Source organism: Numenius arquata, chromosome 18 (genome assembly GCF_964106895.1).
Source record: "Numenius arquata chromosome 18, bNumArq3.hap1.1, whole genome shotgun sequence".
NCBI classification, from domain to species: Eukaryota; Metazoa; Chordata; class Aves; order Charadriiformes; family Scolopacidae; genus Numenius; species Numenius arquata.
In genome coordinates, this window is record NC_133593.1 from 10,329,392 (window position 1) to 10,342,946 (window position 13,555).

Consider the following 13,555-nt stretch of genomic DNA (forward strand, 5'->3'; position numbering starts at 1 on the left):
GGCAAACCACAGCTATGTTTGAGCACCCAGATTGCTATGTAACGACACACTAATTAACGCCAACTGATGTGGGCCAGCAAAAGGTTGCCTTCTCCTTCCTTACTACTGCCTTATGCTAAAGTAGCTTCTGCTGCTGTTTTTCCTACTCCCATGTCTGAGACAGCAGTTCCACCTGCCCAACTCTAGCACGAGTGGAGCTCCACCACCCATCACCTCTTCACCTGCTGATCAAAAATGCCAAGTGCGGGTGGCTCTACTCGAGCAGGAAAAGGCTTTTTTCCTGCTTGGTGCCCAGATGACACTGGCTACACGAGTGCCACTGCTGGGCGGTGACTTTGCGGGTGTGTTGGTGGTGACTGTCTCTGACCTGGGTGTTCCTGCAGGTCTCTCGTACCTCTGCGGAGACCCCAGATGAGGTAAAGCTGCTGCAGTTTCTCCTCTTTGAGTCCTGGGAGCAAATCTGGGTTTTCTGAAGGACAGCATAATTGCTTTAAAAAAAGAAAAACAAAACAAAAAAGCTTTTTAAAGGTATTTATATGAGCAAACGCCACACACTGACTCATGCTTGGGCAATGACTCTTGCTTAACCATGGTCCTGTTGGGTGGCAGCAGCAATGAGCTGAGAAATGACTGTACTGTCTGCACAAATCCTTGCTCTGTGAAGTGTTTGTTCCTCGTGGTCGAGGTCTGAGGCAGCGAGTCCTGTTGGCCTCTACCAAGCCACATTTTCTGTGCTGTCCCTGTCCCCCTGCACTGACGCCCAGCCCAGCTCACCCAGCCCAGTCTGCCCAAACACCTAAAAATCTGTGTTTTAAAGCAAAAACCCTTCCCAGCAGACTGGTGAGAGAACGACCGTTTCCTAGGTACTTTGGGGAGATGGTCGGTAGCGGATGGTGCTGTTTTGTGGCTGTGTTCAAACCAAAGCTTAAGCATCTCTGATGGGATGTGGGTGCTGCTCAGCCCCACTGCCCCGGGCAGGGTGGGGGGTGCTGTGGATGGGTGTGCGCTGCCACTGGATGTCACTGTCGCTTTATGGCACTTTTATATGCACTGGCAGGACGGCTGTGGACAGTGATGGGTCCCTGCACTGAACATCCGAAGGGTGGTGGGATGGTACCGTGGAGCCGGATGGAGCCTGCGCTGTGCTGGGCAGTCCCAGGGGAAAAATAAATTTTTGTGTTGCCAGTGGTCATACTGTTTGTTTTGTTTTTTTGTTTTTTGGTTTTTTTTTTTAAACTTCCGGAGTCTCAGCCCTGAAGTCTTATTTCTTTACTCTCCCAGGCTGAGGTGTGGGGCTGATTGCCACAGCTTTCCGCAATGTACAGGAGCCAGATTGCAAAGGAAAATGATGCTCTGTTCTAGCTCTAAGCTGAGAAGTGGATCTGGTCTGGTATTTTCAGTAAGTCTAGAAACAGGGAGTTGGGACCAGTGTTTAAATTCAGATGTGGTTTGGGTTGTTTTTTTTTTTAATATATATATTAAAAAAAAAGGCCTAAAAGCCTAAGTGGGAGGGAAGTGGATGTAGATCCCTAGTTTTAAGATGACTGGCGAGCAAGGTGGATGGCTGCTCACTAGCCTCTCTCCTTTAACAAAACTCACAAAATTATCAAATTACCATGCTGACAACCTCAATCGCTTACTAATTACATATTGATTCTGTATTTTGATGCTCACTCATCTAAATAACGAGGCATTTCCAAATAATCTATTTCTGTTGCGCCGAGCACGCCGGTTCCCTCTTCCCCCCGGATCCGCAGCCTGTTGTTTATGCTCCAGCAGGGAGCTGACTGCTGTTCCCTTCCCACAAAGGGCAAAAGATGCTTATTTTTTTTTCTCCCACTTGTCTTGCATCACAAAAGGCATTTGTCAACCGTTACATAATGGCAGGATTTGTCGCTTTTTCTCTCGGCCTTTTTGGAGGCAGCCTCGTCGCTGGCGCAGCCATAGCCAGTGGGCTCTGTGGCTGCAGCTTGGTGCACGCTCCCCAGCACGCGCCGGTGCATCCCGATAGTGCACGATGCAGTGTGACTAATGCTTGTCACCCACCATTTGGAGGTTTTGTTTTTTTTTCCTTTTTTTTTTTTTTTTCTCTCCTTGGAAAGGAAGATGTGGAATTGCGTGTTTTCTGGTTTTTATTTAGGATGGGAAAGTGATTGTGGGGGTTATTTGCTTTTTAATACTTGTGCCGAGGTGGGAATGGGGGGCTGCCCCCAGCCACGTGCCCTGTGGGAGCAGCGGGGGCTTGTCCTTAGCCCAGACTGTGTCCTGGGCTTGGCCGAGCCTCCGGGAAGGGCCGTGCTGGAAATGGAGCTTGATTCACCCTCTGCAGTGCTCACGAGTTTAAGGGAGCAAGAGTGCCTGTTACCGCCTGCCAGTTGTTTGGGTTTTTTTTAAATATCTCCCAATTAATCTCGGGTGTCTCACACTAGCAATGGGAATTTGTGTTTGGGTTTGTTTTTTTTTTTTACTTTACAATCGGTTTGATTTCCTCATTGCTGGAATATCTTTTTAGAGCCTTAAAAATAAATAAACGGTTTTGCTTCCCCATAAACTAAAAGCAAAACCCGCGTGGCTGCCTTCCCCACTTCTCTCTGGCTGGAAAGGAGAGCGCTGTTTACCTGCGGCCCCAAACTTATTTATGGCCTTATCACTGCCAGCTATCAGATGACCACAGCTCCCTTTTTAACGCAAAGCAAGTGGTGCTCTGGTAACCCACCAAGGTCTCAGGTCCCGCCTGCTGCTGTTTTCTAGTTTACTCAAAACAGTTTCCTAGTTGACTCTTTTTTTTCTTTTTTTTTAAATTGTAGATCTGTTTTTAATTTCTTTTTAATAAACTTCTTAAAGGAGGTGTTTCTTGTGGACCTTTGAACTTCCTGGTATACTCAGTCTTTGCTCAGGAGATACGTTTATGGTTGGCTATGAGTGTGCTTAAATGGGTTAACCCTTCAGAGTCGGTGTTCTCAGGGAAATGTCCATTTCAGTTTCCTTGTGTAGTTGGTGCTCGGGCATAGAAATGAGCTTTGGTGAATTTGGCTTTACTTGTTTGTGGATCAGATGTGATGTGTTAAAGCATGACTGGAAACATGGGATCAGCAAACAGCTCCAAAAATTGTAAGTCACGGTGTTGTGGACACCAGCTCAGCTTCCCAGAGCTCGGCAGGGAAAGCTACTGGTGGCTGTGATGGCTCAGTGCCTGTGCTATGGCAGGAACTGGCAGTATCTGCAGGATTCATGGCCTGTCCATAAACAGACTTCTCAGTAGCAGGTTCCTCCTCTGACATGGATCAACCCCTGTAAGCTGCATGGTCTAGTCATCCCCTTAAAGTTAGTACAGCACAAACACCTTACAGGGTATTAACTTTCCTGTTTGCTTACCAGAAACTTATCCATTTGGTTGTTCTTGATGTACTTATACAGCTTCTGCAGCTGCTTTGCATCCATCTCTGAGAAGAGGGAGACGAACCGCCACAACATCCTTGGAAAGACAGACAAACAGATTGTGCACGTGAGTACAAACTTCATCCTCTTCCTCATTCTGCTCCCTACTTCTGGCTTGATGAGTGTAACCACTGAGATACCCTTTACAGAGCTTTTTTTTTCCTCTTTTTTTTTTTTTTTTTTCCCCTCCCCAAAGCTTATAAACTTTTAAAGAAGTGCTCTTCCCTAAGCATGGGAAGGGTTATCCATTAACTCAAGTGGCCACGCAGGAGACCCTTTACTTGCAAAGGGATGTTGCTGATGGGCAGAACATCAAAATTGGCCTTGCACTGGACAGGACAAGGTACCACATGGCCTCTGCTACAATTTCCTGCAAGACCTGTGAGTATTTGGCAGTCAGAGCAAGCTATACAAACCTCCTGTAGATACCCAACCTGATTTCTAGTGCCTGGGAATGTTAGGCCAAAGTACATGTCTATATGCCCACATGGAGCAGCAGAGGCAGGAGCACGTCACACTGGGAACATCCCTGGAGTGGTGCCACCGGTACTGGGTAAGAGGAGACCCTTACTTTTGCCAGTGCTTGACTTCTGAGGCTCTGCAATACTGCTGGAGAAACAGATCGATGCGCTCCCCGATTATGGTCAAACTTTCCTTCATGTACTTCAGTTTTTTCTCTGAGGGGATGTGCTGGGGCAAATGCAGTTTCCGAAGTGACTTCTTAAAGGGTCTCAAAAGCTCCTTGCACTGCAAAGAAAGAGTGTTGGCATAGGTGTTCAGCACTTTACATTCAGATCTCAGGCATTCCTTTTCATTAAATAAACTGATTAAATAGCTGGCTGGGAAGGTGCTGAAGTGTTTTGGTAAGTGTCTCCTGCGTGGACATGGGGGAGCTCATGTAGGTCTTCACCCCTGTCAGGTGCTCCCACTGCTCTGCAGGAGTTGCTCCTGCATATTCCAACGCTTCACCAACCCCAGGTGAAGCATGTCAAAGGTGACATGAAAAGGGAATTGAGGGATTTCCAAGACTGGGAATTCCTTTTTAATATTGCAGGGTGAAACATATAAATTTCAGGCTACAAACCAGCTGCCTTTCTGCAGGGAGGGGAAAGGGAACTGCTTTACTGCTTTTTCTCACGCTGCTTCTTCCTGTGGCCAGACCTGGGATGTGTTGCAAACGTTCACACGTGATGCAGGAGCAAACCCTGTGTCTGGATGCCCTCCCTTTTGTCCATCTTTTTTTTGGTGTCTGTTACACGCACTGGGCCGTGACTGGGGCTGTGTGTGTTGTGCCATGATGCACCAGGAACGGGAAGGTCATATCCCATGGTGAGGGGAGGATGGCATGAGATGGAGCTTTGTGGCTGAGGTCTAAGTGATGCAGAGGAACCAAACCACCGAGGCCAGGGTGTACATGGCGTCACGTGAAATGATGATGTAGCAGTACTTGTTTTCGAAAAACTGACCGGAGTGGTGAAATGGGATTATTTTGTTGTTGTTGTGGGCTTTTTTGTGGTTTGGTTGTTGTTTTGTTTGGTTTGTTTTTTTTTTTTTAAACTAAAACTGTGATGTCCAGATGGCTGGAAAAACAATGATGAGGTGAAAAACATTTAGACATGGAAGACAGCTGCAAAAGAAGTGTCTTGTCCTGCTTATTTGCTCCCTCTGCCAGACTCCTGGGTTTTATTCACTCCCTTTCTCTCTCAAATGTGAGATGCCACTGAGTTTTTCTGCTGCTAAATTCAATTCAGTATCTCACAATTTTAAAGGTGTCCTGATCAAGGCCGGCTGCACAGCAGATGAGCGGGGTCTTGCCTGGTGGAGAACTCTCACTGCCAGTTACAAAGGCTGTCTCCTTCCCCGTGCCAGCCAGATCCTTCTTCGTGGTCTACAAATTGCCAAAGCCATAGGTTAGTCTTCCAGTTCATGCAAATCTTGCATCCTCTCTTTAAAAAAACTGCCAAGGACAAACCCTGCCCTAAGGCTCAGAAGCATTTCTCTTCCTGCCAGATCATTTCAGATTGGGTTTTCAGAGGTGCTTAATGAAGCTGGGTATTCAGTTATAATTAAAAGTCCATAAGAATTAGGTGCCTACTTGAAGTCCGTTTTGGAAATCCTACCTCTAATAAATTACAAGGTAAACAATGGCCACTCGTTCCTAATGGCATTAATCAAATATGGGCTGGCAGTCACTCGTTAAGTAGAAATATGTGGTTACAATGAGCCCATTGTAACGCCACGCTGCTCCGTCCGCAGCTTTTATTGATGGCAAAGGCACCGGGACTGACCTGCTGCAAAGCCACATTGAAAACAACCCAAAACCCTCAGCCACTGAACTTGCACCTCCCTGGGCTGGGGAGGGCAATATTTTCTCTTGCAAAGGGCTGTTTTCCCTGTGTCAACATTTGTGTAGGTAACTCCTCCACTCATCTTTTGGAAAGCAACATTTATATAACTGACTTAAACACAAGCTTATGTCGCCTTTTAAAACATGCAGAAGCGTGTAGGAAGAGGAGTCTTTTCCTCCCTGACATGCTCTGCTCCCCTGGAAGATCACTGCTCTGCAAATCTGATCCCAAACCACATTTCAGAGGAGAAATTGAAGCTGGACTCTGCTTTGCTCTTTCTATGGGCCGATCTCCCTGCCTGTGCTCACCTGGCCATCTGTGCCGTCCCTTGCCCTGGCTCCATCCAATTTGTCCTCAAAGCCTGTCTCCTCCATGGGACACAGATCCCCTCTCCCTCACTCGCGCCAGGTAGGAAGGGAAAACTGCCACAGAGCTGTGTTCAGACCACAATGTGCTGGAGTGACCAAGGTGACGAGGATGCTCGGACACCGGTTCTGAGTTCCGCCAACCATGGAGACTGCTTTTGTCCTCCAGCCCCACAACACTGCTGCCCTCTGGGGCAGAGTCACCTCTCCCCACCAGTTTTGTCATTGATTTGTGGTCCTAAAGAAAGAGGCAGAAAACCCTGGATTTTCCCCTTGCCGGTAGTGGTCAGGATGTTCAATGCTGCCAAAGGCTCCCATGGGCAATGGGAGGGAAAGGTCCCTTGCTTTGCTTTGCGTCTATAGGAGCTTGGTGGAGTGCCTGGGGCTCTTGGTTGGTGCTGGGTTTGCACCTGCAGTGAGTCCAGCACCTGCAACTGTGCATCAGTCCGGATTATTTCAGCCTCTGAAGGAGGTGCAAAGTGCAGCTCTGAGTCACACGCGTGGCTGTGTGCGCCGCGTTGGCTATCTGTGAGTGTGGGTGCAGCTCCTGGCGTGAGCAATCAGAGTTTTCCACTATGGCTGGTGCATCAGCAAGTTCAAGACGGGCCTTTCTCCAACTCTCCGTGCTGTGGAGAAGCACTGGCCCCGACCTGGGGGCCAGAGAGCCTGGCTCACATGGGGCTGGGGATGATCTCCATAACAAAGGCAGTCCCATTTGATGGGGAGCAGAGGTGCAGCCAGGAGAAGGGACCTTGGACTTAGGTATTTTTCAGGGAGCTGGTTGGAGTTGAGGACTCAATTCTCATCACAATGTAATGGAAATTCAGGGTTACCTTCTTCACAGATGGCGGTAAAAGCCAACCACAGTGAGAATTCACTCTCCTGGGTAACATATCTTTTAAAGCTCTTTTTTTTTAGAAAGAATAAATTGCACTTGCCAGGAAGAAATCTGAAAAGATTTGGAGTTAAAGAGACTTTGGTTTAGAAATTTACTTCAAGGCAAAATGCTTTCACAAAGAAAAATGTGTCGGGCTCCCATCATGCCCTGACCAGTCAGACAAGTGCAATTGTTTCGTCCCTTGGACAATTAGTATAATTGCTGCAGCTGTGATTCAGCTGTGCTCCTGTGCCAGGTCGCTTCTGGCACTGGGAGTCATCTCCAGGGCTGTACAAAGGCCCCCTCTCTCTGAGGTCCCCTGGGGATGGCTGTACGGAGGAACCCGCACGGCTCATGGCAAAAGTTCGAAAGGTTTTGGTCAGGGGTTTCTCTGTGCAGCCGGAGATGCTGAGCACCCACCGTGCCAGATGCCAGGTGCAGGTAGAAGCCTTGAGAAAGTACCTATTGATGGGTCTGGAAACAGAGACAGGTTCTTCTTTTCAGGCTGTCTTAGGGAAGTTTGGCCTTTACCCATGATTGAATTCAATAATGACAAAAATCCATTAAGACAATCCCTTCCCTTAAGATGTTTGCGGCATTTTCCCTCCTGTGTCTGCTTTCTTCCTCCCCCACATCTGAAATTTTGCTGTCAGCTCTCTGACGCAGGAGCCTTGCATAGGCTGGTGCTGAGCAGATGCAAAGACAATTATCTTCTAATGCTTTGCACTTAGCTTTGTTTTGACCATCTGAGGTACGTTACAACTTGTTTAGCCTATACTAGGATTTCACGGTATGTTATATATTACTTAATAAAAGGTAAGCTGTGCAGAGTGAAGCAGCGACGACAGCACGGATAAGTGTACCTCTGCTGCTTAAGCCTGGTTGTGAGGACTACATTAGAGGTGGTTTTGTTGAAAGGGATGTTGAAAATGCAGCCAGTTTCTCAATGTCTATTACCAACTACCCTCTTGCTGCGTTTGCTGCCTGCAATCGTGACATCTGTCCCCAGTGTGGCAGGAAGCTCCTCTCTTTTTCACTTCCAAAGGTTTAAATCCAGAGGTTGCCAGTTTATGACCTCACCTCTCAAGTCAGGGTATCGAAGGGGAGTGTGCTGCTGGCTAACAGGAGCACAAGAGAAATGGAGCTGCTTCAGCACAAGCTTTCACACACGTCAAGAGCTAGATTAAAAGCCATTTAGGAGCTCAAGGGACATATGATGGTTGTTAGCACAGGCATAACCCATATTTGCATGGCCGTATCTGTGTCCTTGCGAGATTACAGCTTCCATGGAGCATGTGACTACAACATGGAGAGGCTCTCTTGGCTTATCGTGTGTACACTTCGCTGCCTCAGAGGATGAAGAAGGCCTTGAGTTCTCCTTGAAAATCCTGGTCTTTGTTCGTCTACCTCTCCATGTACACTGCACTCGGAGTTCAGCCAAAGCCAGAAATATGCAGGCAGGAGGTACAGATGGACTTCCCCAGCCTGTCTTCATCTGAGGATCTTGCTGTATTTAGAAGTTATCCATTGAGCTGGTTTGCAGCAGAGCAGTGATCTTGTCTTCTATGGCATTACTCAGCACAGTAGCAGAGCAGGAGACTAGACAGTTGAAGCTGCAAAATGCCTTTTTTCACTATTGAACTGTACAATGATGTTCAAAGCTGTGCTCTGACCACTGAAGCTATAAACCTTCCCTGGTTCTTGAATTTTTTTTGGAGTCAGATTTCAGTTCATTTTGTTCATCGTGTAAGGTCTTGTGGACGAGTCCATTCCTGTGAGATCAGGCAAGAGAAGTGCCTTTGAGTCCTCAGAAGTCTCTGGTTGTATCCCATCCCCCTGCTCCTCTGGAAGACAACATTAATTTCTACTCCGAAGCCTCTCATGTTGGAAGATGGCATAACCCAGACCACATCTATGTAAATTTATTGGATTATTGCCTACTTACGGGCAGGAATCCTTTGAAACAATGTTCTAATTGGATGGGGAAAAGTCAGGAGTACAAACAGATTACAGAGCTCATATTTCTCCCCGTGAAGGAGAGGGAGCTGAGGTGCCAGTCAAACACACTGTACTGTAACACTGCACCTTAGGGAAAACTTTTCCTTTTCCCCTGACAGCTCTTTTGTGAATATTAATTTCTGCCATTTGAGTGTCTTAGTCTTCCAGGAGCTGTGCAAGTGCAAACACTAACCAGCTTCTCTAGTACAGCAGCTCTTGCAGTGCGAGAGTAGGCATGTAGCCAAAAAGGAAACAGTTGTGAGGATGCTCTGGTTTTGCTGCTTTGTTATTTGCTGTTTTAGGCAGATTTAGCCCGAACACCACGTGTGATGTGATGAGTCAGGTTGCATATAATATACGCAGGCATCTGATGCAATATTTATTTACCGGTAGGTCACAGGGAAGGAGAGCTGATAAATGCAGATAAATATACAGGTATTTTACACTATACTTAAACCAACTAAATGTACATGTGATTTAGTTAAACATAAAACCCAAACATAATTGCTAGATGTATTGCATGTAATACTAAAAAGGAATTGTAATGAAGAATGTTTCCCAGTAACTTGTTCCTACCAGGAGGGTGGCAAACGCTTCATTTGATGGAGTGATTAATGATACTCGGTGCAACTGCTCAGACTGTAGGGGCGGAGGCTTTGCTAATTGGATCTGGAAATTCCTTTCCTGGTGCTTAAGGATGATGAAAACTTTCACAGCCAACTGGAGACCTGTCTACTTACTCCCTGCAGTTGGATGCCAAAAAATACAGCCTAAATTAATAAACCTTGTATTAGGGGAAGAGATCTGAAAGAGAATTTGGGCCTAGTTATTGTTTCTATGAGGCTTTATTAGAGGCATCTTAATATACCACAGGAGTCCCTTTCTGGCAAGTGTTGGGAGTTGCTCATTTAATCTCTTGTTGGAACTGATGTAGTTAAGAACCCAAACACAATTTGTGACCAGTGGTGTGTAGAAGCTATAAATATATCTGTGTCTCTCATCCACTTCTTGTAAAATCTGATCGGGGTGTTCCAGGTATTCCCCCACTGGAAGACACCGCTACCCAAACCTTCCACAGTGCCCAAAGTGACTAACCTCGTCCGCTGGATACCTCCTTGCCAATAGATGTATCTTCAGATGTTCTTACATTATTTTATGCTTCAACAGTTTTGTAGATGTTTGTCTTTAGCTTTTCAGCCAGATGTTAGCGTGCTTATTAATGGTGTTTGCTAATATCATATAGTGATTTTTTTTAAGCTGCTTGAAGTCCTCGGGAACTGAAAGAGCATTATCAGCTTTCTCCATATTTTGCAACTTGCAGCCTGTAAGAAACAGGATAGTTAAAGGCTTTCCTTCTTAATGGGCTTTGTAAGTTTTCAGGTTTTTATGCAAATTGAAATAGGCATTGTTAATAAGATGTTAATAAGCCCATCCCTTTGCTGCTGCTTATAAAATTAAATCTATAACAAGTTGGATATCTCTTAATATTGAAGACAATTTAACTTCTTTTGTTAATCTTTTGGATTATGTACTACAAACTGTGGTAGGTGCTATCTGCCTTGTTCCCTTCCCTCTCCCTAGCAATTTTGCCCACTATCTTAATAACAAATAGAAGAAGCCTGGAAAATTATGAGACTGGAACGCCTGTGCCAAAAGGTCAGCTCTGTCTGGGGAATGTGGGCAGGGGTTTGCACGGGATTAGCAAGATGTGCAGAGAGGCGCTGAATGTATAAACCAAATAGAAGCCCACAATGTAGAGGTAGGGAGCAAAAAAAAAGAAATGAGGGAGATATGGGAGAACTAAGCACTGCTTGGGAGGGGAGAGGAGGCTTGAAATCAACAGCGAGGGAGAAAGGTGGGCATAATCGGGTGGGAACCCCAGTTGCTCCAGGAGCCAGGGAAAGAGCTCTCCTAGTCTCAAAATGGAAGAAAGCCTGAAGCAGAGAGAGGGGGAGACAAACTGGTAGAGAAATGCCCATCAAGACAAGAATGCCTTCAGGGAGGCTGTACAGAACTTGGTGATGCTTTTTTGCAGTTAGATATAAAGAAAATTAACTCCTGGGAAAACCCCTGCTGGTTCAGAGAACATAGTGCCAGCCCCCTTGCGCACAGCTCTCTGACGGGGAGATAAAAGCGAGGAGCTTGCAGATCTCCTTCTGTGCATGCCCTGTGCCCTGTGTTCACAGCTCTGCCCTGGGCATGCTGCAAGCCCTCCTCAGCAAACAGCTGCTCTTCCACGAGTTTTTTCTTCCTTTTGCGATGGAGAGGAATAAAATAATAAATCATAAAATAATAAAAACTGTAGAGGAATAAAAAGGGATTTTCCTCCTTTCGCAATAGAGAAATAAAATGTCAGGCCACTAGAAGGGGTTCTCCTGTCCTGTTTTTCTTCCCAGTCCTGAGGTTTTTCTTTGAACAACTCAACGGGGAAAAACTTTTGCCATGTTGTATCTGCGCATACAAAGAAGATGGAAAATAACAACTGGTCAGAGCATTTGGGGCTTAGAGCCAGGAGACTGCCTGCATCGGGTCTCTCCCCTCTCTGAGTCATGGCACCCTCAATTTCAATGCCTCCCTTTATGGTAGAGGCTCTCCAATCTGTATTTTCTTTCCATCTTTTCCCTGCTCCTTTAGAAGATTTTGACGTCTGCCTCCAGTGATCTTGTTCTTCGCACAGGAGCGTCAGACTGGCTACTGTTCCTACTGCAATCAGCGCCGCTGGGCTGGCTGCCTGCTGGCACGCAGCGTGATGAGGCTTCTGGGCACGTGATGTGTGCCAGGGCTAGAAGGGGTAACGAAGTTCAGTCTCCTGGCAGTATTCAGGTCTCGTCCCTGTTGTCACTGATGCCCTTTTCATGCACATCCCACCTTGCTTTTCCTGTCTTTCTCCTGCTCCCGTACCTGTGCCCCACATCGCGCTGCCCCATGCCTGACCCTGTATGCGAGAAGGGTGACCAGTGCTTGGAGTATTTTTAAATTTCTACTTAACGCTTGCTTCAGTTCATGGGTTTTCCAGAGGAAGTCAGGTTTGGGGGGGTATTTTTTTGTGTGTTCATTTTATTAAAAAAAAAAAAAGGAAAGAAAAAAGCAGAAAAACAAGGAAATTCCCCTCCAACATACAGAATGTAGCTATCAAGAGCAGTGGCTTCATTTATTTTTCTTAAAGCATTGAACATCCTGTTATGCTTAAAATAATAAAAGCAAAAAAGGCCAGCCTTCTTTACATGATGGGTTTCAGTCTCTTGTAATGATGCAGTGGAGTAGCTGTAGTGAAACGTAGGCTCTGCTGAGATAGGCAGAAGGAAAAAAAGCAGTGCAATGCCTTTTAATTTCTGCAATGTTCTGATTCCCTCCTACCAGCCTGAAAATGCTAAACATCATCCTTTGTCTGGCATATGGGGACTTGGAGAATTGTTGCTAATTACTGCAGTTGTGCTATCTAGCTTAACTGGCTTAAATAATATATTAAGTGCTTTTATGATCTTCCACAACACGCTGGAATGCAAAGAGGTGCATTTTATGCTGTTTATACTTTATGGCAGGCATAACTTACGTAACATTAATCTGCAGAAAAAAATTGGTTTCGATGATTTATTGCTTGTATAATTCACAGCCGGGGCTCTAGATGATAGGATCATGTTGTGCTAGGTGCTGTGCGGACACAAGACATGCATCTCTGTCTCAGAAGGTGGAGTCTCATGGCAGGGAAGGAGGTTGTGGGTGGCTACAGGGAATGGTGGGGCCAAATCATAGAATTGTCTAGGTTGGAAGGGACTTTTAAAATCATCTAGTCCAACCATCAACCTAACTCTGATAAAAAACCATCACTAACCCATGTCCCTAAGCATTATGTCAACCCGTCTTTTAAATACTTCCAGGGATGGTGCCTCAACCACTTCCCTGGGCAGCCCATTCCAAGGCTTAATAACCCTTTCAGTGTCAAAATTTTTCCTAATGTCCAATCTGAACCTCTCCTGGCACAACTTGAGGCTGTTTCCTCTTGTCCTATTGCCTGTGACTTGGGAGAAGAAGCCAGAATGACTCGGGATGCCAGGGTCTCGGGACATCCCTGGTCAAAGCACTGCAGAGCTAATGTACATCTGATGGCAAAGGCAAAGAGTGTGGGACATGGAAGAGGATCACAGGAAGTTATGATCTAACTTATTTAGGGAACATTCCCATTATTTTAATTAGTATTTAATATGAAATTAGCAATGGGTTACTAAGCATAATATCTAGAAGTGGGGGTATCCTACGGTTTAGGTTAGTGCTTATCCAGGAAAAGAAGAAAGGCATTATGTTTGCTAAAGAATCTTTCTTTTTATCCCCCCCCTTTTTTTTTTTTAGCAACAATTCTGTTAGTCATCTGATTCCACTCAAAGCCCTGTGTCTCTTGCCTCAAAATCTCAATTTTCTATTATCTGCTATTGTACCTAGTGTTTAAAAAAAATGTGAGACGAGTATGCTGTGAGTGTCTTGTTGCTGGATCTACTGTGTTGAATAATTACAGAGCGGCTGAGCAACGCAAG

At 45.9% G+C, this 13,555-nt stretch overlaps 1 protein-coding gene across 1 annotated transcript; it reads right to left on the bottom strand.

Moving 5' to 3' along the window:
* Window positions 1-253: 253 nt before the first annotated feature.
* Window positions 254-6,160, bottom strand: CHCT1 (CHD1 helical C-terminal domain containing 1). Its single transcript, XM_074160896.1, is given in 6 exon segments — window positions 254-359; window positions 361-488; window positions 3,376-3,475; window positions 4,010-4,185; window positions 5,198-5,326; window positions 6,095-6,160. Coding segments are annotated over 6 exon segments (705 nt in total).
* Between the last annotated feature and the right edge of the window lie 7,395 nt (window positions 6,161-13,555).